This window comes from Amblyraja radiata, chromosome 28, assembly GCF_010909765.2.
Source record: "Amblyraja radiata isolate CabotCenter1 chromosome 28, sAmbRad1.1.pri, whole genome shotgun sequence".
NCBI classification, from domain to species: domain Eukaryota; kingdom Metazoa; phylum Chordata; class Chondrichthyes; order Rajiformes; family Rajidae; genus Amblyraja; species Amblyraja radiata.
This window is the reverse complement of record NC_045983.1, coordinates 8490362-8517491: the sequence shown is the minus strand read 5'-3', so window position 1 is coordinate 8517491 and position 27130 is coordinate 8490362. Positions and strand designations below refer to the sequence as shown.

The 27130-nt window shown below is 47.5% G+C and overlaps 1 protein-coding gene across 9 annotated transcripts in view; it reads right to left on the bottom strand.

Annotated features, from left to right (window-relative positions):
- The window catches only part of LOC116988793 (RNA-binding protein Musashi homolog 2-like), a 181781-nt gene that overhangs the window by 100349 nt on the left and 54302 nt on the right, over positions 1 to 27130 (bottom strand). For all 9 annotated transcript variants that reach the window (XM_033045700.1, XM_033045702.1, XM_033045705.1 and 6 more), the window contains exons 2-3: positions 20303 to 20385; positions 7428 to 7542 (exon numbers count right to left, since the gene is read on the bottom strand). In XM_033045700.1, the coding sequence (XP_032901591.1) occupies positions 7428 to 7542; positions 20303 to 20385 (198 nt within the window). The remainder of the gene's footprint in view (positions 1 to 7427; positions 7543 to 20302; positions 20386 to 27130) is intronic.

The following is a 27130-nucleotide window of genomic DNA, read 5'->3' as shown; positions in this document are numbered from 1 at the left end:
CCTGTTCTTGTGTGGTGTTCTATGTACACCACATCCCTCAAGGCAAACCTATAAAACATGTGGTTAACTGAAACACCACCAATCTCTGGTTTAAAACAGTTAGTCTGGCATTGTTTCCAGTTTACAGAAGGGGGTTCCAAATGTCAATGAAAGTCTGTGTGGAGAAGTGTTTCTCAACTTCACTCCTGAAAGATCTTGATCCAGTATCCACCCTCAGTCTCCAGAAATATGCTCTCCCTGACACTTGCTCCTTCCTGTCTTGAAAATCGTTATAGCACCACTAAATTGAACATAATTCAGGGACAACAAGATCTAGTTTCCAGTAGAGTTGCTGCCTGACAGTGACACAGACACGGGTGCAATTATGACCACGGGTGCTGTTTGTACTGAGCTGGTATGTTCCCCCTGTGACCGCCTGGGTTTCCCCCCACACTTCAAACACGTACGGGTTTGTAGGTCCATTGGCTTCTGTAAAATTGTAACACCCCTAGTGTGTGTAGGACAGGGTTAATGTGCAGAGACCCCTGGTCTGCGTAGACTTGGTGTGCTGAAAGGCCTGTTTCTCTGCTGTATCTCTAAAATTAAAAGTGTGCAATTTAGTTGTACACAATGCTGGTGAGGCTGCACCTGGAGTACTCCAGCTGCTATGCATTTCCTTACTTAGGGATGTTGGACAATCTTGGATTGTTTTCTCTAGACTGCTGGAGGATGATGCGGTACATCAGGGGGACCTGATGGGAGTGTATGAACCACATATAACTATTATTTCCAGTCGACCTTATGCTTAATTATGGGGGCAACCACTGATGGGAGACCTAACTCCTTGGGCCAAATGGCCTCCTTCTACATCGTAAGTGAATGTGGGCAATGGTGGTGAATGGGGTTAAGGATGGTGGGGTTTGAGGTTGTCTCCATTAGTTGGTCTTGGAGTACCAGTCTTGTAAAATGGCCACTATGTTGTCACCCACCCACCCAGGGTCAATGTGGCTACATTGATACAAAGTGGTAAACTATTACGCTCTTGTACTGAAGTATGGTTGTACCTAATGTAGAGGAAGATTGTTACTAAAGTCTGCAAATAAAGAATTTCACTATATCTAGGTTCATGTGACAATAGAGTACTAATGAAGCATTAAACAGTACTATAACTGATCAGATTAGCCATATGACGCCTTGAAATGTATCTATTCCTTCAACAGGGAAGAGTGCTTCACAGCTTCAACACATCTCTTGTCCAGAGTCCCTTGCCTAGAGTTGTGGAATCGAGAACCAGAGGACTTAGGCTTAAGGTGAAGGGGGAAAGATTTAATTGGAACCTGAGGAGTAACTTTTTCACGCAAAGGGTGGTGGGTGTATGGAATGGGCTGCTGGAGGAAGCAGTTGAGGCAGGGCCTATGGCAACAATTAAGGAACAATTAGACAGGTACATGGATAGGACAGGGTAAGAGGGATATGGGCCAAATGCAGACAGGTGGGACGTGTAGATGGAGCATGTTGGTCAGTGTGGGCAAGCTGGGCCGAAGGTTCCGTTTCCACTCTGTATGACTCCATCTCTTCTGTTCCATATTGAGACACAAGACTAGAAATGTTAAGACTATGGAAATGCTAATCTGTTTGTGCTGACAAAGCAAATAGTTGGCACCATCGACCCAAGACTTGGTAGCCAACAGTCTGGGTTTAATGATCTGCCTCCTAATATCCCTCTGTGCCCTGATAATCACCTCTACATCCAAATCCTTGTGCTCTCTGCCTTTGTCCTCAAGCTCAACGTCTCCCTGTTGGTTTGACTGAGCCCCCGCACACTCAGAGGGTAAGTAAGCAAACAGGTACACATGTTCCCCTACACATTCACGCACCACCCCCTCACACGGAACTATATCATTGTACCTCCTCCTTCAGTGAGATTCCAGAATCATACCCCACTGCGCAATGGGAAGAGCTTCAGCAAAAAGACTGGAGTCATTTAAAGACAAGGCTTGCCACCATTTTCTCATGTTGTGTTTGAGTTGAGTTTAAGTACCTTGAGTTTATGATGTCACTTGTAGCGAGGTACAGTGAAAAGCTTTTGTTGCGTGCTAACCAGTCAGCGGAAAGACAATACATGATCACAATCGAGCCATTTACAGTGTACAGATACATACGATGGGTAATAAATGTTTCCCTTGCCTGTGACACACATAATTAAAAAAAGCCAAACTCCCATTCTGGATTGGAATTACAGTAAATAGCACCATTTCTGAACAATATTTGTGTGCGTGTGCATGTGTGTGTGTGTGAAAGTTTGTGTCTGTGTGTCAGGTGTTTGTGTGTGCGTGTGTGTGTGTATGTGTGCATGAGTGGATGTGAGTGTGTGTGTGTGAATGAGTGTTTGTGTATGTGTGTCAGGTGTGTGTGTGTGCGTGTGCATGAGTGGATGTGAGTGTGTGTGTGTGAATGAGTGTTTGTGTATGTGTGTCAGGTGTGTGTGTGTGTGTGTGTGTGTGTGTGAGGGTGTTTGTGTGTGCGTGTGTGATGTGTGTGTGCGTGACGGTTTGTGTGTGCGTGTGATGTGTTTGTGTGTGTGTGCGTGAGGGTGTCTGTGTGTGCAGGTGTGAGGTGTTGTGTGCGAGGAGCTGTGTGAGGAGTGTGTGAGGTGTTTGTGCGCACATGTGTGAGGTGTGTGTATGATGTGTTTGTGTGCGTGCGTCTGCAAGGTGCTCGTGTGCAGGTGTGAGGGCATTTGTGTATGCAGGTGTGAGGTGTTGTATGTGTGCAGGCGTGGGGTGTGAGGGTGTGAGGGTGTTGTGTGTGTGTGGGTGAACCGTTTAGTATGTGTGTGAGTGAGCAGGCCAGAGACTGATGGTTAACCAAAAAGAATGATCCAAGTCATTATTTCGACAATTCAGTTTTACTCGGCTTTATATTTCATTGCCCAAATCCCTTTGCCAAGGTCTTGTTTTCTGTGATTTAACAAGTCATTTAGACAACTTGGGTCAATAAAAGAAATTGGTTAGCAGCCTGATGTAGTCAGGCTGATGCTGTGTTTGAAAAATGATTTTAGTGCTCTGAGGTAAAGCTGTTTGAGTTTTCAAAGGAGGGCCACTTCACAACTAAAGCCATTAACAGCGTAGCAGATATTTCTACTGGGAGACTTATTACGCTTTTTGTTTTAACAGGCTTATATCAAACCTCATTTCACCACTACTTTGATGGAGATTTATTTTAACCCCACTAAAACAGCAGGAGAGGTATTTGACGCGTTCCAAACACACGAGTGCAAGACATCCAGTTAGTCACGTCTACATGGTTATTTTTCTTTCATTAAAAATTAAAATTTAAAATTGTTTTCAGATCTACCTCCTGCAGTGAAGGACAGTGAAAGAGCAACAGAATAAAACAGAAGAGATAAATAAAGAGGGAAAACAGGGGATGGGAAAAGAAAGAAAGAAAGAGAGGAAGAGTGAGGGATGGCCATAACAATAGAGAGGGGGGAAGAAGGATTGAAGATTATTTTTAGCACGGCATTAGTGCACTTCCATCAAAGTCTGAAGATTAAAACCGATATCTGAGTGACATTAAGATAGCGAAACAAGGTGGGATTAGGCTGGTCAGGTCTGGAAATAGTGCAGAGAATGATTAAATGCACAAGAAAGGTGGAGTGAAAGGGAGAGCGAAAGAAATCGCAAGAAAGGGAGCAAACGGAAAAGGGGGGGTAAACAGAAGGGGGAGCGAGAGAGAGGGATAGAGAGGGAAGGAGAGAGAGAGAGAGAGGGAGAGAGAAAGAGAGGGAGAGAGAAAGAGCGAGAGAGAGAAAGAGAGAGAGAAAGAGGGAGAGAAAGAGGGAGAGAGAGAAATAGAGAGGGGGGGGGGGGAGAGAAAGAGGGAGGGAGAGAGAAAGAGAGGGAGAGAGAAAGAGGGAGGGAGAGAGAAAGAGAGAGGTTGAGAGAAAGAGGGAGGGAGAGAGAAAGAGAGAGGTTGAGAGAAAGAGGGAGGGAGAGAGAAAGAGAGAGGGAGAACAGACTTGGTACTGCAGTTGGGCGTTTCAATGCCAGCGTGTGGAGATGGGGACTCTGCCAGAGCCCAGCCTGTGAATGCCAAGCAGAACAACAGACAGCCAACCATGTCATCTCTGGGTGCCCGCTCTACCACCCACCAAATGGAGCTCAGGGCCTGGCAGACATTGACGCAGAGACAACAACCTGGCAGCTCAACACCCGGCTTGAGATCTAACTATTCCTTTAGTTTATGTTTCATTCCCAAGAAGAAGAAGGTGTGCGAAGACCGACAGGTGCACCACCAGTCAGAGTGGCAATACAATGCGTGGCACAATGGCGAGGCAGACTGCACCACTCACTGCACTTCAATCCATCCCTTTCATTATTTCCCATCCCTCTTCCTGCTAGTGAATGGCATTAATCTCAGTTCTAGAGATACTGCAGGGAAACAGGCCCTTCGTCCCACAGAGTCCATGCAAACCATTCATCACCCGTTCACATTAGTTCAACGTTATCCCACTTTCACATCCACTCCCTGCACATTCGGGGCAATTTTACAGAGGGCCAATTAACTAACAAACCCACACGACTACCACAAACCACAAGCAGAGAGCAGTGCTGAACTACGATCTACCTCATTGGTGACACTTGGACTATCTTTGATCAGACTTTGCTGGCTTTACCTTGCACTAAACGGTATTCCCTTATCATGTATCTATACACTGTAAATGTCTCGATTGTAATCATGTATGATCTTTCTGTTGACTGGGTAGCACGCAACAAAAGCTTTTCGCTGTACCTCGGTACACGTGACAATAAACTAAAACGAACTGAACGCCTCTGGGATGTGAGAGGAAACCCACGCGGTCACGTCGGGTTGGGGAGGTTGGGGGATGTGCAAACACCACGTAGACAGCACCCGAGGTGAGAATCGATCCCGGGTCTCTGACTCTGTGAGGCAGCAGCTCTACCTGCTGCGCCACTGTGCTGCACCCCAAAAAAGATGAGGTTCGACATCCTGGATTCATATCAGATGGGTTTATTTTCCTATTTTTCCCCGATGCAAATCCAAGTTATTTCAGAATCCCACAGCTACTAGGTTCAGGAGCTGGGAGCTTGTAGCTGGAATCCCTCACCACTTCATGCCAGCTCTCAGACCAGAGACATTTGCAAATGTGATCACTGAGTCCTTGCAAATTGTACCTCAGGTAAATTGCTTTCTAACTGCATCCAGCCAAACCTGACGGAACTAATGTGAAGCTAATGATGTGAACCTGCAGACCTCTCCCTGTAGGGCCTCAGCAATAAATTGAGCATTTCAGGTGAGGACAGTGAGACCATTCCCCCCATCCAATCTGTTCTAGCCTCCAACTGGATCGGAACTGTCTACCATTGACTATCGACTGGTACAAAGTGCTGGAGTAACTCAGCGGGTCATGCAGCAACTGTGCAGAAAAAGGATTGGTGATGTTTCGGATCGGGACCCTTCAAGTTAAGTTTAGAGATACAGTGTGGAAACAGGCCCTTCGGCCCACCGGGTCTGCACCAACGAGCGATCACTCCACATACTAACACTCTCCTACACATTCTAGGGACAATTTACAATTATACCAAGCCAATTAACCTACAAACCTGTACGTCTGGAGTGTGGGAGTAAACCAGGGAAAACCCACGCAGGTCACAGAGAGAACGTACAAACTCCGTACAGACAGCACCCATGTTCAGGATCGAAACCGGGTCTCTGGCGCTGTAAGGCAGCAACTCTACCGCTGCGCCACTGGGCCGTCCTTCTTCAGACTCTGATGCCTCCAGTACTTTGTGTCTATCCTTGGTATAAAACAGCATCTGCAGTTCTGTTTCTACCATTCACTATAATTTCCTAACCCCTCATCTCTCGGATTACTGACAATAAATCTATCTCAATTTGGAATCTTACAGGCAATTGGGGGGGGGGGGGGGAACGGTGCAGCAAGTAGTGCTGCTGCCTCACATTTCCAGGGTTCCGAGTTAAATCCTGACCTCTGGCGATGGGGGCTCCGGTTTCCTCCCACATCCCAAAGACGTGCGGGTTTGTAGATTAATTGGCGTCTGTGAATTCCCCCGTGTGTGTAGGAAAAGTGGGATGAGATAGAATTGCTGTGAATGGGTGATCGCTGGTCGGCATGGGCCCGGTGGGCCGAAGGGCCTGTTTTCATGCTGTGAGATCTCTCTAAACTGTACGCACTAATTTAATTTTGAAATGCTCCTTGGATTGATCGGTAGAGTTTGCACTGACTGAAATAACCCTGCTATTAAAGCCCTATGTCGGGTCATTTGACCATTTAAAACCTCTCCCTTCAGAAACCTGTAGGAGTTAACAACCCAATCCCTTGGCCATGGATGTAAAGGGAGCAGAGAAGATTTACAAGGATGTTACTAGGACTCGAGAGCCTGAGCGACAAGGAGAGGTTGAGCAGTCCAGGACATTATTTCTTGGATGACAGGAGGTTGAGGGGTGATCTTATAGAGGTGTACAAAACCATGAGAGGAATAGATCGGGTAGACACAGAGTCTCTTGGCCAGAGTAGGAGAATCGAGAACCAGAGGATCATAGGTTTACGGTGAGGGGAGAAAGGTTTAACAGGAACCTGAGGGGTAACTATTTCACACAAAGGGTGGTGGGTGTATGGCACTAGCTGCCAACATGTGGTAGTTGCGGCAGGTGCTATTGCAATGTTTAAGAAACATTTAGACAGTTACATGGATAGGACAGGTTTAGAGGGATATGGGCTAAATGCAGGCAGGTGGGACTAGTGTAGATGGGACATGTTGGCCGGTGTGGGCATGTTGGCCGGTGTGGGACTAGTGTAGATGGGACATGTTGGCCGGCGTGGGACTAGTGTAGATGGGACATGTTGGCCGGTGTGGGACTAGTGTAGATGGGGCATGTTGGCCGGTGTGGGACTAGTGTAGATGGGGCATGTTGGCCGGTGTGGGACTAGTGTAGATGGGGCATGTTGGCCGGTGTGGGACTAGTGTAGATGGGGCATGTTGGCCGGTGTGGGACTAGTGTAGATGGGACATGTTGGCCGGTGTGGGACTAGTGTAGATGGGACATGTTGGCCGGTGTAGGACTAGTGTAGATGGGACATGTTGGCCGGTGTGGGACTAGTGTAGATGGGACATGTTGGTCGGTGTGAGACTAGTGTAGATGGGACATGTTGGCTGGTGTGGGACTAGTGTAGATGGGACATGTTGGCCGGTGTGGGACTAGTGTAGATGGGACATGTTGGCCGGTGTGGGACTAGTGTAGATGGGACATGTTGGCCGGTGTGGGACTAGTGTAGATGGGACATGTTGGCCGGTGTGGGACTAGTGTAGATGGGGCATGTTGGCCGGTGTGGGCAAGTTGGGGTGAAGGGCCTGTTTCCACACTTTATTACTCTATGTAACGGAGTGTAGCTGTGATCTTACCCAGCATTCCCATGCCCAGCATGAATGCATCCATGGTGTACGGCAAACCCCGGGCCCGGCCTCTTGTTCCTGGCGGGAACATTACTTCCTTCGGCTGCGCCTTCTTACATTCTACCTGTTGGGGGGGAGCGAGGAAGGAGGGAGGGGGGGAGTCAGGGAGGGAGGGGTGGGAAAGGGGGAAGAAACAAAAGACATAATCAGACAAACGTTAGAGCAACAGCCAAGCCAGTTGATGGGCTGAATGGCCTGAATGGGCTGTGCCACAGCAATTCAATGGAGTATAGGGCTTTTCCCTTTTGATAAAAAAGGACATAAAGTGCTGGAATAACGGCGGTTTAGTTTAGAGCAGGCAGAACTGGTTCAGGCAGCATCTCTGGAGCACATGGATAAGTCAGGATGCTTCTACCACGTTCTCCCGAGATGCTGTTTGTCCCGCTGAGTTACTCCAGCACTTTGTGTCTTTTTTTGTAAACTAGCATCTGCAGTTCCTTGTATCGACCTTTCCCCTTCTGATACAGGGCTCAACACTCCACTGCCCTCCCATGTCTCCTGATTGAGAGTCTCCAGTTACTTGGTCGATCTTCATGTAAAGTGTTTAGTTTGGAGATACACTATGGAAACTGGCTCTTCAGCCCACCGAATCTACGCTAGATCTATGTTTTCCCACATTCCCATTCATTCCCTACACACTAGGGGCAATTTACAGAGGTCAATTAACCTACAAACCCACACGTCTATGGGATATGGGAGGAAACCAGAGCACCCGGAGGAGGAAACCCATGTGATCACAGGGAGGACGTGCAAACCCAACACAGACAGCACCCGGGTCTCTGGCGGTGACTGGCAGTAACTAAAAAGTTGCTTAAGAAGGAACTGCAGATGCTGGAAAATCGAAGGTAGACAAAATGTCTACTGAAGAAGGGTTTCAACCCAAAACGTTGCCTATTTCCTTCGCTCCACAGATGCTGCCTCACCAGCAGAGTTTCTCCAGCATTTTTGTCTAACTAAAAAGTTGCCCCTTCTGGTTCTTATTAAATCTTTCCCCTCTCACCTTAAACCTGTGCCCTCTAATTCTTAATTCCGGGAAGAATGGCTAAGACCTGAAACATCACCTGTCCATGTTCTCCACAGATGCAGCTCAACCCGCACTTTTTGTAAACCAGCATCTTCAGTCCCTTTCTTCTACCCTCTAATTCCTGATTCCCTTACTCTGGGGGGAAAAATACTCTTCCTCCGATAAAGCCAATTTTATATCCATTCAGCTATCTCTCCTTGGATTTCGTGCAAGGGGGAAAGATTGTGTAAATGCACAGTATCTTTTGCCCAGAGTAGGGGAATCGAGAACCAGAGGGACATAGCTTTATGAAAAAGTGCATTCATCCTATCTATCCCCCTTGTGATTTTCCACCGGCATGGCACACCTAATCTGACGGCTGAGATTGGCAGCAGTCTATGGTCTATGAGATGGAATCGCAGTTTCCCAGGGACCACAGCCCAGGAGATAACGAGGAAAAGTATTCCATCAAACAAATTTAAATTGGGTTTGTTTTTTGACAAACAGCTCAGGTAATGGGAGCTTGTGAGTCAACTCGCTTTATGCTTTGAGTTAGAATCTGACAAGTTTATTGCAACAAGCTTTATTTATAGACCTCTAAATCCAAGCCAGCACACAGGCGACATCTGTTCAGAATGTGCACTGATCCTATTCATAATGCCGCAACATCTTAACAAAGCAGGGATTTAACAGGAGTTAGTTTCTGACAGAAAATACTTGTCGGAGACCAGGCAGCGAGTGTCAATCTTCTGTTGCTACAGTGACAATGTCACAGTGAACAATATTACTTTGCAGATGTACTGAGACAAATTTTTCATATCACTCTGCCTCGGTAATTAGAGAGAAAGTGCGGCACAGTAGCTCTGAGCCAGTCTCTTTCCACCTATCTCCATCTGGCCCCCTTCAGCGTCAGCCTAATCCCGTCCATCCCCATGCATTCCTGCCAACAAGTTCATGGAAAGTGTTCAATAACAATCACAAAGGCTTTTCTGTTGCAGAGTGAAAGGGAACGGTGGCTTTTTTCCAACTGCACCTAATTAGACAAAGCAAAAGTATGGACTTTGCGTTATAGTTAGCCGCATTTGGAGTGGGATGTGGTCTCGAGTGTGATTAGTATTTGTTAATTAACGGAGGACAAGTAGGTGTTTGATTTAAGGGCAATTCTTATTCACGTAGAAACGAGGAACTGCAGTTGCTGGTTTAAGCACGGTCCTGACTCTGAACAAGATGGTGATTGACTTCAGGAACGGAAGTGGTACACATACCCTGGTATACATCGACGGGGCCGAAGTAGAGTTGGATGAAAGCTTCAAGGTCCTAGGGGTAAGTATAACCAACAACTTGTTCTAGACTAGCTAAGCCAATAGCCAAGAAAGCCTCTACTTCCTTAGAAGGCTTAGGAAGTTTGGCATGCCCCCCAACTCTCACCAACTTCTACAGATGCGCCGCAGGAAGCATTTTATTGGCTTGCATCACAGCTTGGTTTGGGAGCAGCACCATCCAACACTGCAAGAAATTGCAGCGAATTGTGGACGCAGCTCAGACCATCGCACAAACCAAACCCTTCCATTGACCCCTTTTACACTCCCGCTGCCTCGGCAACGCCAGCAGCATAATCAAGGACGAGTCGCACCCCGGTCACTCCCTCATCTCCCCTCCCCCATCGGGCAAAAGGTACAGAAGTGTGAAAACGCATGCCTGCAGATTCAGGGACAGTTTCTTCCCAGCTGTCAGCAGGCAACTGAACCATCCTACCAACAACGAGAGCCACCTTCCACCTCATTGGAGACCCTCAGACTATCTTTAACCGGACTTTGCTGCACTTTATCTTGTTCTAATCGTTACACACTTAATCCTGTGTCTGTACACTGTGGACAGCTCGAGTATAACCTTGTATAGTTGATCTGCTGGCCGAATAGCACGTAACAAAAGCTCAGTACACACGACGATAAACTAAACTGCACCTCTCCATGTTCTCTGAAGATGTTGCCTGGCCCGCTGAGTTACACCAGGACTTTGCGTTCTTTAATTCTTATCCGTGTTCTTTTTTAAAGCGATGGTAAAATATACCACCAGGGGGCGCCGCACAATTGGCAGACCCGCCAACAGTCTGTCTGTTTTTTCGTCTTTTTAAATTATTTTTAGTGCGTTTAAAAAGTTTGTGTAAATGTTCTCCGGTTTGTTTTATGTGGGGGGAGGGGGAGGGGGTCGAGGGAAACTTTTTTTTTCAGTCTCTTACCTTGCCGGAGATGCAATTGTTTTCCGGATCGTATCTCCGGTCGCTCTGTGGCCTAACATCGTGGAGCTGGAGGCCTTCTCGGTTTGAGCCCCACCGCGGGGCGTGGACTTAACATTGGAGCCGATCCCTTGCCTGGGTTCGCTCCAACCGAGACCTGCGGACTTTACATCGAAAGCTCGCAGTCTCGGGAGAGGCCGGGTCAGGAGCTCCAACGACCCGTGGACCAATCGCCTGGCGCGGTGGAGATGACACCCCCCCCCCCCCCCCCCGATGTGGGAGCTGATCGCCCCGACGCAGAGGGCCCAAACGCTGCCGTCTATGGGAGCCAAGATCGTCCCGTCAACGGAAGACTCGAGGCCCACGACCGCGGGAGAACAAAGAAGGGAAGAGATTGAACTTTTTTTCGCCTTCCATCACAGTGAGGAATGTGGAGGAGTCACTGTGGTGGATGTTTATGTTAAACTGTATTTTGTGTGTTCCGTTGCTTTTCATTGTATGACTGACTTGGCAAATGAAACTCCTATTGTATTGTATTGTATTAAGGATACCTTATTTAAAGGTTTTAGTTTATTAAAGGAATTAAATGTTTGGCAAGGGAACTCAGGGCCTGTGTGGCTTGCTGTGGATAGAAATTCTGAGGTGCTCTTTGTAGGTATGTTGCAAAACGTACTTGAAGCGTCGCTGAAAATCTGTCGCTGCGGGTGTGCGCGATTTTGGCGCCGTTTAGAGGGGGGCGGGTTTAAAACGCGATTTTCCCTAGGCTGTTCAAATCGAGGATGTTCAGCCTAGTTAATTATTAACGAAAAATCGCTGGAAGATTCCGTCGCTTTAGCTATTATTACTTTTAAGGGCTTTATCTAATTGTTATAGTAGTTAAAAAATTAACCTCTAAACTCGCGACCGCCGGCAACCGGCCGGATCTCATACAGGGGACAACAGAAGGTAGGCTGTTTATTTTTACATTAAAAAGGGCTTCTTAAGATCCCTTTATACAAAGTTTAATGTTGCGAGTAGCTAATTTTGGGCTCATTTTATCCCGCAGTATTTTTCTGGGCATTTGAGGGCACAAATCTACCGCAATGTGAACGTTCTAAACCAGCGCGTTCACAGGATCCCACTAGAAAGCTGATTTAAATGGACTTTAATTTACAGCAATTGAACACTAAATTCCTTCCATTTGGCCTATAAATTAATGTAAATTTGGCCAATAAAATCATGTTTTATTGTGAATTATTTGTGAATATTATTTGGACACTTAGGCTATTTAAAAATGTTAATCATTTATTAAGAAATGGATAGATGTTTAGATCTAGTAATTGAAGTGAAATTAGCTACAATTGGGTAACTAACTAATTATATGCTTTAATTTCAGGTCATCCAAGTAAGATTATTTTATATTTGTTTCAGAATGCTTCAATCTACGATATCTGAAAATTTCATTCAGTTCTCTTAATTTTTAAGAAGGTTATGGGCTTTTGACTGTCGACGATCACAGCTTTTTTGTTATGTCCATAGAAAATCAATAGGGAACAAGATGCTAATTTCCGAGTATGAAAATGGCCATAACATTTTAAATACTTGAGATATGAAAGTGAATTAGGTGTCAAATTAAACTTCTTTTTATGCTTTATCTGATGGGATAAATTGCAGACTTGATTTTTAAAATCTCAAAATGTTGTAACATTGCTACTCTTTGCAGTCAAGATGACTACATCTTCAGGTCTGCCAGCAAGACTGCCTGGCTTGAAAATTTGGAGTGTGTGAATGGAAACATAAATAAAAAGTCATGGTGAACCCCAAGACCCTGGCACAATTTGCCAAGCGTGGAGGATGTCTAGTGATATGGAAAGATGAGAGATGCTGGGCATTTTCTCTTCAGAATAACCAGGGCCACAGAGCAATTTAATGGGCTACAGCCATCCGTCATCCTCTGGCGTTATGTGATAAGTGCTGGGCTTAACAGCGATACACACACATTCTCAGGAATGATTTACACAGTAAACATGGCAAGAGAGAAAGCGAGGAGAGAAATCATTTATCGGGCTCATAATTAAGGATCCATTGAATTGGTTGATCGAAAAGATGGGGGGGGGGGGGGGCTCATTGAAAATTAGCAAAGAGTGAAAGACCTGGATAGAGTGAATGTGGAGAGGGTGTTTCCACTAGTGGGAGAGTCTAGGACCAACGCCGGAGACCCTGGCTCAATCCTGACTACGTGGATTTTCTCTTGGAACTCCGGTTTCCTCCCACACTCCAAAGACATACAGGTTTGTAGGTTAATTGGCTTGGTGTAATTGTGAGTTGTCCTTAGTCAGTGTAGGATAGAGTTGGTGTGCGGGGATCGTTGGTCGGAGTGGACTCGGTGGGCCGAAGGGCCTGTTTCCACGCTATATCTCTAAACTAAACGGAACAGAGGTAACACACGTGGTCACGGGGAGAATGTGCAAACACCACATTGACAGCAGCCGAGGTCAGGATCGAACCCGGGTCTCCGTTGCTGCGATGCAGCAGTTCTACCAACTGCACTGGGTGCCGCTCTGAAAATGCGACCTTGCATCTTTATTCCCTTGTAAATGGTGGCAGGCATGGCTGTGGTCATTAAAATGTACACCAACTTCTCTACCTCATCAGAAGGCACGACCCCTACAACTCTCACCAACTTCTACAGATGCGCCGCAGATAGCATTTTATCGGGCCACATCATGGCTTGGTTTAGGAACAGCTCAATCCAAGACCGCAAGAGGTTGCAGTGAATTGTGGGCACAGCCCAGGCCGTCGCACGAACCAACCTCCCTTCCATTGACTCCATTGCCTCAGCAAGGCCGGCAGCATAATCAAGGACGAGTCGCACCCTGGTTGCTCCCTCTTCTCTCCTCTTCCATCGGGCAAAAGGTATAGAAACTAGAGAGCAGTCCTGAACTACTGTCTACATCAATGGAGACCCTTTGACTATCTTTGATCGGACTTTACTGCCTTTATCTTGCACTAACGTTATTCATGTTATTCCCTTTATCACTGTGGACGGCTCGATTGTAATCATGAATTGTCTTTCCTATGACCAGTTTTCCTCTAGCAAAAGCTTCTCACTGTTCCTCGGTACACGTGACAATAAGCTAACTAAAAAGGCCTGTCCCACTTGGACGTCATTTGCACGTAATTTACGCGACATCATTCATGCGTCATGACGTAAGATGTGCGCATGGTGCGCATTACACGCGCATGGTGCGTGGTGACGTGGGCAGTGACGCGCAGTCGCGCGCGGCGCCCCAGAATTTTGGGATGTACAAAATCTTCGCGCGCCATCTGCGTGACGCGCAAATGACGCCCAAGTGGGGCAGGCCCTTAACTAACTAAAATGGTGACTGGGTATTGAGGTCAGCAGCTTCCCAGCTGCGGGGAATGGTCATTTCTGGAGCTATGTTTGCCATTGCACATATTAAACAAATATTCTTTGCAGTCTGGCTGAACGATATCCACCTGTCTTGCTCAAATGGAGCTCCAGGGAGCTGAGGTCCTCCTACGTTTCCTTCCCGTGTCTCATCTCTGGGACCGTCTGTCTGCTAATGAGAGCTGCACAATGACATTCCACCCCAGTCTTGGCAGCTCTCCTTATTAATGCCGACTGCATCGAGGACACTTCCGTTTGTTTGCTACAGTGCCCTGCACTTTGCCTCAGCAAATCTGAAGTAGGTGTCACAAAGTCCTGTAGTACAACACTTTCCCAGGTTGCACACGACCCAGTGATAAAGCAAGCCTGGCAAGGGGACTGAATGGAATGGAGATGCCAGTTAACAGTTTCCACTTGGCTTAGAGGAGTCCACTGGCAGGGTTTGGTGTTATACAGACTGCTAAGTACTGATAGGACTGGCCCGAGGTTCCCGCTTCTTGGTGGAGCGCACTGCGGGGGAAATTAAAGGCGATCTCTCTACAGAGTAATTCCTAGGTTAAAACCTGGGTATAAAACAAAACTCAGGGGAACAGGGGGTGGCACGGTGGCGCAGCGGTAGAGTTGCTGCCTTACAGCGCCAGAGACCTGGGTTCAATCCTGACTACGGGTGCTGTTCTTTCCGTGACCTACGTGGGTTTTCTCCGAGATCTTCGGTTTCCTACCACACTCCAAAGACGTGCAGGTTTGTGGGCTAATATTGTCAGCTTGGTATAACTGTAAATTATTCCTAGTGCGTGTTGGCTAGTGTTAATCTACGGGGATCGCTGGCGGGCGCGGTCTCGGTGGGCTGAAGGCCTGTTTCCGCGCTGTACTTCTGAACTAAACTACATTTGTTTAATTTTTTAGTCTTTCGCAAGGCAAAGGAACGGGTTTATTAATTATATTTTTTAATGATATTGATCCTGTTATCTCCTTTTTCTCTGCTCCAGTTTCGATTTTCAGTCTGCAAGGAGGTCGCAGATGGAAGGCCCCAAATGAAACGGGATGAAGAGATTTCATTAGCACAATCTGATGTTGTTAGCAACCAGGTCCCTCACTACCTTTGTGCTGTAGAATTTACAACTCAAATACACAAGCGACGAGATTGTTCCACGCTGCTCCCAGATGAAGACTTTGATCGTATCCGAACATGAAGCACTGTTACCAGAGAGAATCCCAATAAGTGGGACAAGCAAGTTCTTCTCATTATGTAAATATTTAGGCGCGTATCGCCGTTGCTATGCTACACTGACAGAGGACCTGGAATGTTTTAATTGCAAGTAGCAGTGCAATTGGCTTTCCCATTACTGTGAAAGTGAACGATGGTCTTACAAAGGAATTGTGATGGGGCGGTGGTGTGGGAAGGGACGGGAGTGCCCAGTTAGAGCGGTGTGTCGACATGTCACCCACAGCAGTGTAGAAGGTACTGCACGGAAGAATGCCCTTCGGCCCTACGATTCCATGCTGACCAGCAACCACTGATCTAATCCAACTTTCTTCATTCTCCCCATTATAGTATCAACTCCCCCCAGATATAGACATACCTCTCGAAACCTTTCCTATCCATGTACCTGTGTAAACGTATTTTATAAGTTGCTGTGATACCAGCATTAACTACCTCCTCCGGCAGCTCGTTCCATACACCACCACCCTCTGTGTGAGCTTTAGAGTTAGGGTGAAAGGAGATGAGGAGGGTGTGAATATGAAAGGGAGTCGATCGGCAGTGATTGGGGGCGGCACAGTGGCATGGCGGTAGAACTGCTGTCTTACAGCGCCAGAGACCCGGGTTCCATTCTGACCTCAAGTACTGCCTGTACGGAGTTTGCACGTTCTCTCTGTGACCGTGTGGTTTTTCTCCGGGTGCGCTGGTTTCCTCCCAAAGACGTGCAGGTTTGTAGGTTAATTAGCTTCTGCAAATTATCCCCAGTGTGTGCAGGATTGAACTAGTGTCCTGGTGATCGCTGGTCAGCGTGGACTCGATGGGGCGGAAGGCCTGTTTCCACGCTGTATTTCTAAACTAATCTAAACTAAACGGGCGAGGTTGATTCCAGGTGGGACTGTGGGATATTCCAGCAGTTATCACACACTCACTAAGGGCCTGCGTGCGGCAAATTGAACCAGAATTCAGACACAGCCTTTGTATGTCCTGTATTAAAGTGTCAGGGGAGGGTGAAGAGCTTAAGCCTTTGGAAGCGGTTTTGTAGATGTGCAGACATGCACACGGATCACGGTCAAACAAACTATCTATTCATCAGTCACAATGTTTGCATCTGTCGCTGGCCTTATTGAGTCCTCTGGATATAACCTAGTAATCCTCAGTGCACATGGCCTGATGTGCTTGAGCACAGGGATGAAGGTGTAACACAGAGCCACACAGAGCAGGCGCGCAAGACAAGGCGCACCCGCAACAATAAACCATTGAAGACCGGAAGTCCTCAGGCAGGTCAGGCCACATCTGTGGGAGGAGACAAGGAACTGCAGATGCTGGTTAATACACCAAAGGACACAAAGTGCTGGAGTAACTCAGCAGGTCAGATAGGCAACACGAAATATGTAGGAAGGAACTGCAGATGCTGATTTACAACGAAGATGGCATCTCTGGAGAACAAGGATAGGTGATGTTTCGGGTCGAGACCATTCTTCAATCTGGATAAGATAACCCAGAAGAAGATGCGTCTGGCGCCTGGCCTCTCCTACACGAGTGACTGCACTTTGAGAATATTTCATGAGCAAGACATTGTGGAAGGTGCTACAGGAATGCAATGATGTTTCAATCCTCCATTTCTCCCTCGATCAATGGGCTGTGCTTTTTTGTTCCATCAGCTCACTATGCCTTCACAGTTTATCGTGATCACTCGAGTGGGATCAGTGCTATCCTGTGATCCAGAGACGCTGTACCTCCCCCACCCTAGTCGTTGTACAAGTTTCACTGTCCTCCTGTTGAGTTTCACTGTCTGTACAGCTGGTCATTCACCAAGCCCACAGCCAACAGTGGACCGCGGTGGGCTCCACCTTTCCTTGATCATTGCAATTATACAATTACTCCAAGCCAATTATCCTACAAACCTGCACGTACGTCTTTGGAGTGTGAGAGGAAACCTACGATCTCAGAGAAAACCCACACACGCCACAAGGAGAATGTATAAACTCCATACAGACAAGCACCTCTAGTTTCGAACCCGGGTCTCTGGCGCTGTAAGGCAGTAGCTCTACCGCTGTGCCACCGTGCTGCCCTAAAATATTGTTGCTGTTGAAATGGCCGTTGAGAAAAAATATCTTCAACAGTGGACCAGGTGGGATCACTCTATTTGTGCGGATTCCCTTTCCCAAGATGGCAATGTCATAGTCATAGAGCCTTACAGCATGGAAACAGGCCTTTGGCCCAGCTTGCTCACACCGGCCAACGTCCCATCTACACTAGTCCCACCACCCAAATATGTTCCCATCTACACTAGTCCCACCATCCTGTGTTTGGTCCATATCCCTCTAGACCTGTTCTATCCATGTACCTGTCTAAATGTTTGTTAATTGTGTTTAAAAATAAGAAATAAAACAAAAACACTGGAGGCACAGAAAGAGTCGACATTCAGAGCCTCTTTCGTCTAGGGTGGAAATGTCAAAGACTAGAGAGCGGTGTTTTATAGTGAGAGGGGCCAAGTTTAAGGAAGATGTGTGGGACATGTTTATCACAGAGTGGATGTTAGGCACCTGTAAAGCCCCTGTCCCACTTAGGCGATTTTTTAGGCGACTACAAGCTACTAGGCTGTCGCCACATGATCGCTGGAGTGTCCCCTGTGTAGTCTCCTCAGTCGCCCAAAGAATCGTAGCGTTTTTTCTGGTCGCCGCTGGATTTTGAAATGTTCAATACTTTTCGGCGACAGTCGGCGACCGTGGGCTTGTCGTAGCTTGACTTCTCCTGACGTGGGCTTGTCGTAGGTTGACTTCTCCTGACGTTGGTGCTGTCGTAGGTTGTCGCCAGGATGACGTACGTTGTAGCCGGCGCGGACTTCGGTGAATGCCATTGGCGACTACCTACGTCAACCTACATCGAGCGGCGACAGGTACCAGCGACTGAATTTTCTTACCTTGTCGTAGCTTGTCGCGGGTGGACGTAGGTTGTCGTAGGGGTGTTCGTAGGTGGACGTCCTAATGGGTCTCCTGTTGTCGGTAGCTTGCTGTCGACTAGGTAGTAGGTTGTTGTAGGTTGTTGTAGACATTGTCGTCGACATTGTCATAAGGGGGTTCAGTCGACAGTTTTTCAGCGACCTGCTACGACTATGACAGTCGCCGACAGTTACTGAAAAAAATCGCCTAAGTGGGACTGGCCCATAACGGGTACGATAGTGGCATTTAGGAGGCTTATGGAATGGAGGATAGACACAAAATGCTGGAGTAACTCAGCGGGACCAGGCAGCATCTCTGGAGAGAAGGAATGGGTGACACTTCAGGTCGAGACTCTTCTTCAGACGGGTTAGGGATAAGGGAAACTAGAGATATAGACTGTGATGTAGAGAGATAAAGAGCAATTAATGAAAGATTTGCTAAAAGTGAACGATGATAAAGGAAACAGGCCATTGTTTGCTGTTTGTTGGGTGGAATGGAGTGAAGTGGATCACATGCAAACATGGGCGATGAGCTTATATTGGCATAGTGTTCAGCACAGACATTGTGGGCTGTAAAACCTGTTCTACGTTCTAATAAATATTTGAATAAACATGCTGATTGGGAATTTTGTTCTGTCTGGATTGGTGTAAGGCCCTCACCTTATTGTACTGAGGTTCCTCTGGGTCTGGACTGTGTCGTCCTGGTTATCTCTGAACAAACAGAGTAGGAGGGAGGGGAGTTTGGGGAGGCAAGGTTGTGAGGAAAGGCGAACCGATGAGCCTTGTTCACTGCTCCAGTGGAGAATGTACAAGGCTTTTACCAGAGGCCGGCTGTTAGCACGGCTGCCCCTGGGCCCAGTCTCTGCCAAGCCTGCGGCCTCTGGTGAATGCTGGAGTAATAGAAATAGGAGCTTAATCTCTTCAACATTAGTCTGAAGGGATGTGACCATATGGTTTTTAAAGGGGAACATCATTTGATGTGATTTTTTTTTTCCTTAATTGCAAGCTAAAATTAAAATTCAATGAGGCAATTATGAAAAAACACAGCCTGCGGCTCCCAGCTGCATATTATTGGCCAGGGTAAAGCTACTGTGAGTGTAGCAGGTAGCTTCCACACTAGACCCTTCAGCCCTGCTCCGCAAAGCTCATTATTACCACACGCTACATGATTCAGAAAGGCTTTCCAGACCATTCTGCCTAATCCATAGGGTAAAGGAGGGCACAATTCATCCTAGGCCACACCTGTTTCTCCCACTCACCCACCACTTCCACCCACATCCACCCTCTGTCTTTTACATTTCACCCCTCTTTCATTACTCCTTATCAACATCCTGTCAATCTCTTTTAGTCACCTCTTATCTCTTTCATTTCTAGCACAACTCCTTCATGCTTTGACCCCCTCACCTGAAAGCTATTCCCTCTAATCCATATTATTTCAACCCTGGGAGAAAGGTTCTGACTGCCTAACCTATCTCTGCCTCTCATAATTTTATATACTTCATATCAGGTCTCCCCTCAATCTCCAGCATTCCAGAGAAAACAATTTATCCAGGTGTTGTGTGTGTGCGTGTGCACGCATAGATGTGTGCCTGGATGTGCGCATGTGTGTGTGTCTGTGTCTGTTTGTGTGTGTGAGTGTAGAAGTGTACATGTGCCTGCGCATATGGCTGGATGTTGCGTGTGTACATGTGTCTGTGAATGTAGGTGTGTGTACGCACAGGTGTGCACATGTTTGTATGTGTGCATGATTCCGCCCGTGTGTGTGTGCGCACACACATGTGGATGTGTACATCTGTCCGTGCGTGCATGTGCTCGCATGCATCTACATGTTTGCCTGTGCATATGCCCGCGATCGCTCGTATGTGGCTATGTGTCTGTGTGTCTGTGTGGATTTGGTGTTTGTGTGTGGCATAAAATGTCCAGTCCCCACCCAGCACCTCCTGCTGGATATTCTGTGTAACGCTGCGTGGAACAGCGTGAGGGTGTTGAAGGGGAGTGTGTGACAAAGGTGCGGGAATAGGCCTTCCTTCGATCCGAACCGCAGCCACTTACCATTTTATTATTGATTTCATGGAAGTGGATTTCACAGACTTTTTCAACAACTTCTTCACTTTCAAAAGTTACAAAGCCAAATCCTGGAAGAGAAGCAGAAGAGGAGAGGAATGTCAGTCGCTGGTGTTTATAGAGGACCACCCAGGTTGCTAGCTGCCCGCACTGGGGCACCAGGGATCAGGCGGGTACTTCCTGCAGACATAAAGAACTGCAGATGCTGGTTAATACACAAAAGGACACAAAGTGCTGGAGTAACTCAGTGGGTCAGGCAGTATTCCCGAGGTGCTGCGTGGCATAGCCCTTCCTGAAGTGCCGCGGATACGGGGCCTCACCCAAAGGATCAAAGGTCAGTAGGACCTCACCCAAAGGCTCGAAGGTTGGTGGGACCTTGCCCGTAGGCTCGTCGGATGGCAGAAGCAGGAGGGACGCGAGGAGCAAGGACCTGTGGGAAGGTGAACCGGGGAATTACCTACATCGCTTTCAAGGTCGGCTGCAGGGGGTGACCCCGGGACACAAAGATGGCCGGGCGAGGAGACGGGAGGAGAGGGACGTCGGATCGTGGGAACTGCTCCGGTACATCGAGCGCGCGGGCCGACCGGACTTTGAATAATGGCGCCAAAACAATAGCGATGCCCGCATGTGTGATATATGCCAAAATAATTGCACTGCGCAGTTGCGTATGTGACAAATAAAGCACTATTGACCACCACTGAGCATCACTGGAGAACATAGATGGGTGACGTTTCGAGACCCTCCTTCAGCACCCAGCCTGCAATCTCCAGATCCTTAGAAGCACTAGTTAGCCTCCAGAGAATTATTAACATATAATGGAAGATAAGAATGCACAACCAGTGGATAACAATTGCCCCATTGCCTCTGCAGCACGCATCTGCAAGAAGTAAATGGCTTGTCCATCTTGCTCTATGTTCACAATGCTCTAGTCCAAACTCAACGGCGTAGGGTTATAGAGTCATACAGCACAGAAGCAGGCTCTTCGCCCAACCCACCCATGCCGACCAAGATGCCCCAAATAATGCCCCTATCCCTCAAAACCTTGGACGTCGATACAAGGAACCGCAGGTGCTGGTTCACAACATAAAAAGAGTCTGAAAAAGAGTCCTGACCCAAATCAATCCGTGTTCTCCAGAGATACTGCCTGTCCCGCTGAGTTACTCCAGCACTTCATGTCCCTCCACACGTTTCCTACCCAAATACTTGTCCAAATGTCTTTGTAATGTTGCCATTGTGCCAGTTTTCTCTGGCAGATTGTTCCATGCAACCATCGCTCTTGGTGTGGGCAAGGGAGGAGAAGATGTTTCTCAAGCTTCTTAAATAAACTACAAACCTGTACGTCTTTGGAGTGTGGGAGAAAACTGGAGCACCCGGAGAAAACGGTCAAGGGGAGAACGCACAAACTCCAAACAGACAGCACCCGTAGTCAGGATCGAACCTGGGTGGCCGGTGTTGTAGGGCTGCAAATCTACTGCTGCACCACTGCGCTAATCGAATGTTCCCTTTCTTGTAAACCAGCATCTGCAGTTCCTTGTTTCTACAGTAAAGGCCCTGTCCCACTTTCCCGAGTTACTCACGAACTCTCCAGAGTTTTCCCCTTGATTCGAACTCGGATCTATTTGTTTTACTCGGGTCTATTTGTTTAACTCGTGGACATTTTTCAACATGTTGAAAAAACGTCCCGACTTACTGATGCCCCGAGTTCCTACGGCTGGCATTACGAGCAGCTACGAAACATCTACGGACTCGATCGGGCTCCTACGAGCTCGCTACCGACATTACCCGACATTCCCCGAGTTCGAATCAAGGGGAAAACTCGGGAGAGTTTGTGAGTAACTCGGGAAAGTAGGACAGGGCCTTTAAGCTTCCGCTGGTGGAACCAGTTAGTGAGTCCCATCTCCAGTGGTGAAATGACCAAGTTACAACCACTTCAGGCTGTCAAGCCACCATGTTATTCCTGCTCCCCAACTTTGCGGGGGCTAGAGTGGGATTAATCTCGGTCTGTGCTGAATTAACACCCCCTCCCCAGCAGCAGATATCATATTAAGTGGGTTAACAAACGCATTAAAACGGCGCAGACAGAAATCTAAGGAGAGCACATTATCCTGTCAGCTAAATACGGCAAACAGGAAATTAAGCCCACGTCCTGAGATCCGGTTGGGAATGAGCGAGATGGGACGCGGCCCCTTTAAGGTGTGGCTGGGGTGGTCTTGAGAAGGGGATCGGTTCTGGTGCCGTACAGTAGACCACTGAAGGCCACTGGCAGAGGCCTGCAACGCCAGGCGCTGGTCTACACTCACACCCACCATGCCTCACACGATCCCCAGCTAAGCTTCACTAACTGCTCAACAGATGAGCTAAACATAGCATTTTTACACAGCATTTCCCACACGCTGCATAATTAGATTTAATTATAACTGCACACACTTAGGGTGCATTACAGCTTGCAAAAGACAGAATGGAGATTAACCTCTTAGGTTATGTTTTAAAATGTGTGTTGTTGTCAACAGAGCTTTATTGCAGATGAATCTGCCTGCTGGACTGTGAATGTGTCTGTGTTTAGTTTAGTTTAGAGATTCAGCGCGGAATAAAGCCCTTCGGCCCACTGAGTCGGCACCGACCAGCTATCCCCGCACACTAACACCACCCTACACACACTAGTGACAACTTATACTTATACCAAGCCAATTAACCGACAAACCTGTACATCTTCGGAGTGTGGGGGGAAACAGAGGATCTCGATGAAAACCCACACGGTCCACGTGGAGAATGTACAAACTCCATACAGACAGCATCCGCAGTCAGGATCGAACCTGGGTCTCTGGCACTGCAAGCGCTGTTATGCGCCTGTCCCACTGCGGTTCCCGGAGGGTTTTTGTCAGTCTCCCTACCTGCTTCCACTACCTGCAACCTCCAGCAACCACCTGCAACCTCAGGGAACCGCACGGAAACCTTGGGTGGGGCGCAAAGTCTCCAGAGGTTTCCGTTCAGGTTTCCTAACTGCTGCACCACCCTTACTCCAGTCCCTCGGAAATCCTCCCATACGGTTCAGCGCTGAAAGATCTGACGCGGGCTTGAAAGTCCAGTGTCAGAACTTGAATCTGTCTTGTGCCCGAAAATTAAAATCCTCTTTCTGGTTTTCAAATACCTCCTTTGTTATTGAGCCTCCCTATTTGTGTAGATAGACGCAAAATGCTGGAGTAACTCAGTGGTTCAGGCAACATCTCCAGAGAAAAGGAATGGGTGACGTTTTAGGTCGAGACACTTCTTCAGATCTAAACATAAACATAATATTATCTGAATCTGTGGAATTCATTGCCACAGACGGCTGTGGAGTCATTGGATATTTTTAAGGCGGAGATTGATAGGTTCTTGATTAGGAAGGGCGTCAAAGGTTACGGGGAGAGGCAGAGAATGGGGTTGAGCGGGAAAAATAGATCAGCCATGATCGAATGGCGGAGAAGACTCGATGGGCTGAATGGCCCAAATCAGCTCCTATATCTTATGGTCTTATGATCTGTTTGAAATTCATGCAAACCAAAGCTTTTCATTGTACCTCGGTACCCATGATAATAATACACCTAAACCTAGAGGTCTGAAGATAAGGTAGTAGCTAAACACAAAGTGCTGGAGTAACATGTTCCCGATGTTGGGGGAGTCCAGAACCAGAGGCCACAGTTTAAGAATAAGGGGCAAGCCATTTAGAACAGAGTTGAGGAAAAACTTTTTCACACAGAGAGTTGTGAATCTGTGGAATTCTCTGCCTCAGAAGGCAGTGGAGGCCAGTTCTCTGAAGGCTTTCAAGAGAGAATTAGCTAAAGATAGCAGAGTCAAGGGATATGGGGAGAAGGCAGGAACGGGGTACTGATTGTGGATGATTAGCCATGATCACAGTGAATGGCGGTGCTGGCGCGAAGGGCCCAATTGGCTCTTCCTGCACCTATTGTCTATTGTCTATTAACTCAGCGGGTCAGACAGCGTCTCTGGGAGAACATTGATAGATTTTGGGATAGGATCCTACAGGAGTCTGAAAACTGTAATGTCCAGGTTCAGGAGCAACTTCTTCCCAACAATGATCATGCTACTAAATACCGCAACCTCTGAGTAAGCGCCAAACAACATAGACTTGGGGACAAAAATGCTGGAGAAAGTCAGCGGGTGAGGCAGCATCTATGGAGCGAAGGAAATAGGCAACGTTTCGGGTCGAAACCCTTCTTCAGACTGAAGTCTGAAGTCTGAAGAAGGGTTTCGACCCAAAACGTTGCCTATTTCCTTCGCTCCATAGATGCTGCCTCACCCGCTGACTTTCTCCAGCATTTTTGTCTACCTTCGATTTTCCAGCATCTGCAGTTCCTTCTTAAACATAGACTTGGGGACATCATTTTGTCTTTGCACTATCATTATTTGTGTTCTTATATTAGTTTAGTTTAGAGATACTGTACAGAAACAGGCCCTTCGGCCCACCGAGTCCGCGCCGACCAGCGGTCCCTGCACACTAACACTGACACAGGAAACAATTTACGATTATACAAAGCCAATTAACCTACAAACCTGTACGTCTTTGGAGTGTGGGAGGAAACTGGAGATCTTGGCGAAAATCCACGCGGTCACGAGGAGAACTCCGTACAAACAAGCACCCGTGGTCAGGATTGACCGGGTCTCTTGCGCTGTCAGGGAGAAAATCTACCGCTGCACCACCGTGCCGCCCCTGAAGTTTTTTTGTTGTTTATCATGGTGTTTACAGAATACTATGTTTACACAATTAGAAACAAAGATATGCAGATGCCGACCCGAAACGTCACCTATCCTTTTTTTCCAGAGATGTTGCCTGACTCGCTGAGTTACTCCAGCACTTTGCGTCTTTCTTTGGCAAAAACCAGCGTCTGCAGTTCTTAGTTTCTACAAGGTTAGGGCTGTCGGCTGTAGCTGGTGAGGCCTGCTTTATCTGCAAGCCCCGACTTTGCCTGCAGAGCAGGGTCTCACAAGAGTTCAACTTCAAAAGAGGCCTGCAAAGTGCAGCAAAAACACATCAGGGGGCTGGAGGCAGGATCGAGCAGCAGGCACGGGGTAACACTAAGTGGATGGGACAGTTGGGTTGCGCTAGCCATCTGGGCCCTGTATCAGGAAATGTTAATGTGTATTGAGACAGGCACCAGTGAGTGTAGCACATCCTTTGTAGTTAGACTCCGTGAACCAAAGATCTTATAGCGGAGCTCTGCTATAGGATCTTTGCCGTGAACCGTGATGGGGAACTCTAGTGCCTGCTGGCCGGGGTTCAGGCGCCGAGCAGGGGGACGGGGAGGGAGGGAGGAGGCCACCACCTCCGCCGTGCAAATTAGCAACAGAACAAGCCTTGCACGAGGACCAAGGGGAGGGCGAGTCTGAAGGTAAACAAATGCAGCCAGCTAACCCGTGCAGGAAGGTTTACGTCAGCTGTCATCACGATTCCTGCCCAGTAGCTAAGCCGGCCAGGTGAGATTAAACCCGAGAAACTACCAGACCTGCAGGTAGCCAACCGCGATCATCGGAAAATTATCCGGTAAACTTGAAGTTCTTCAGGTATAGAAACGAAATTAGTCCATTCGGCCCTTCAGGTCTAAACCGCCGTTCAATCATGGCTAATCTATCTTTCCCTCAATCCCAGTCTCCTGCCTTCTCCCCATAACCTTTAAGGGCAGTGGAAACAGAATCAAAGCAGGGGTTTCAAAGCTGGACGGGCACTGCAGGGAAAATCATTTGTGCTACAGGTAAAGGGACAGACTAGAGCCGAATGGCTTCCCTCTGTGTCCTAGCGATACCTATCCATGTTTCTCCAGAGATGCTGCCTGACCCGGTGAGTTACTCCAGCTCTTTGTGTTTTGCTTAACATTCCAGCATCTGCAGATCTTTGTGTCTCCAAGATACCCAAGTCTGAATGAAGAGGCCCCTGGTATAATCACCCTTCTACCAGTTCAATATCGAGACAGAGGGTGGTTGGTATACGGAACAAGATGCCAGAGGAGGTGATTCAGGCGGGTATCTTCGCCGACAATTAACCTACGAACCTGTACGTCTTTCGAGTGTGGGAGAAAACCAGGGCACTGATGACCCGATGACCATCATTCACCCGTTCACACTCGTTCTCTAGTATCCCATGTGCTCATCCACTCCCTGCACACCAGGAGGCAATTTACATTTAACCTACAGTGCCCTCCATAATGTTTGGGACAAAGACCCATCATTTATTTATTTGCCTCTGTACTCCACAATTTGAGATTTGTAATAGAAAAAAATCACATGTGGTTAAAGTGCACATTGTCAGATTTTAATAAAGGTCATTTTTATACATTTCGGTTTCACCATGTAGAAATTACAGCTGTGTTTATACATAGTCCCCCCCATTTCAGGACACCATAATGTTTGGGACACAGCAATGTCATGTAAATGAAAGTAGTCATGTTTAGTATTTTGTTGCATATCCTTTGCGTGCAATGACTGCTTGAAGTCTGCGATTCACGGACATTACCAGTTGCTGGGTGTCTTCTCTGGTGATGCTCTGCCAGGCCTGTATTGCAGCCATCTTTAGGTTATGCTTGTTTTGGGGGCTAGTCCCCTTCAGTTTTCTCTTCAGCATATAAAAGACATGCTCAATTGGGTTCAGATCGAGTGATTGACTTGGCCACTCAATAATTGAGCATTTTTTTAGCTTTGAAAAACTCCTTTGTTGCTTTAGCAGTATGTTTGGGATCATTGTCTTGCTGTAGAATGAACTGCCGGCCAATGTGTTTTGAGGCATTTGCTTGAGCTTGAGCAGATAGGATGTGTCTATACACTTCA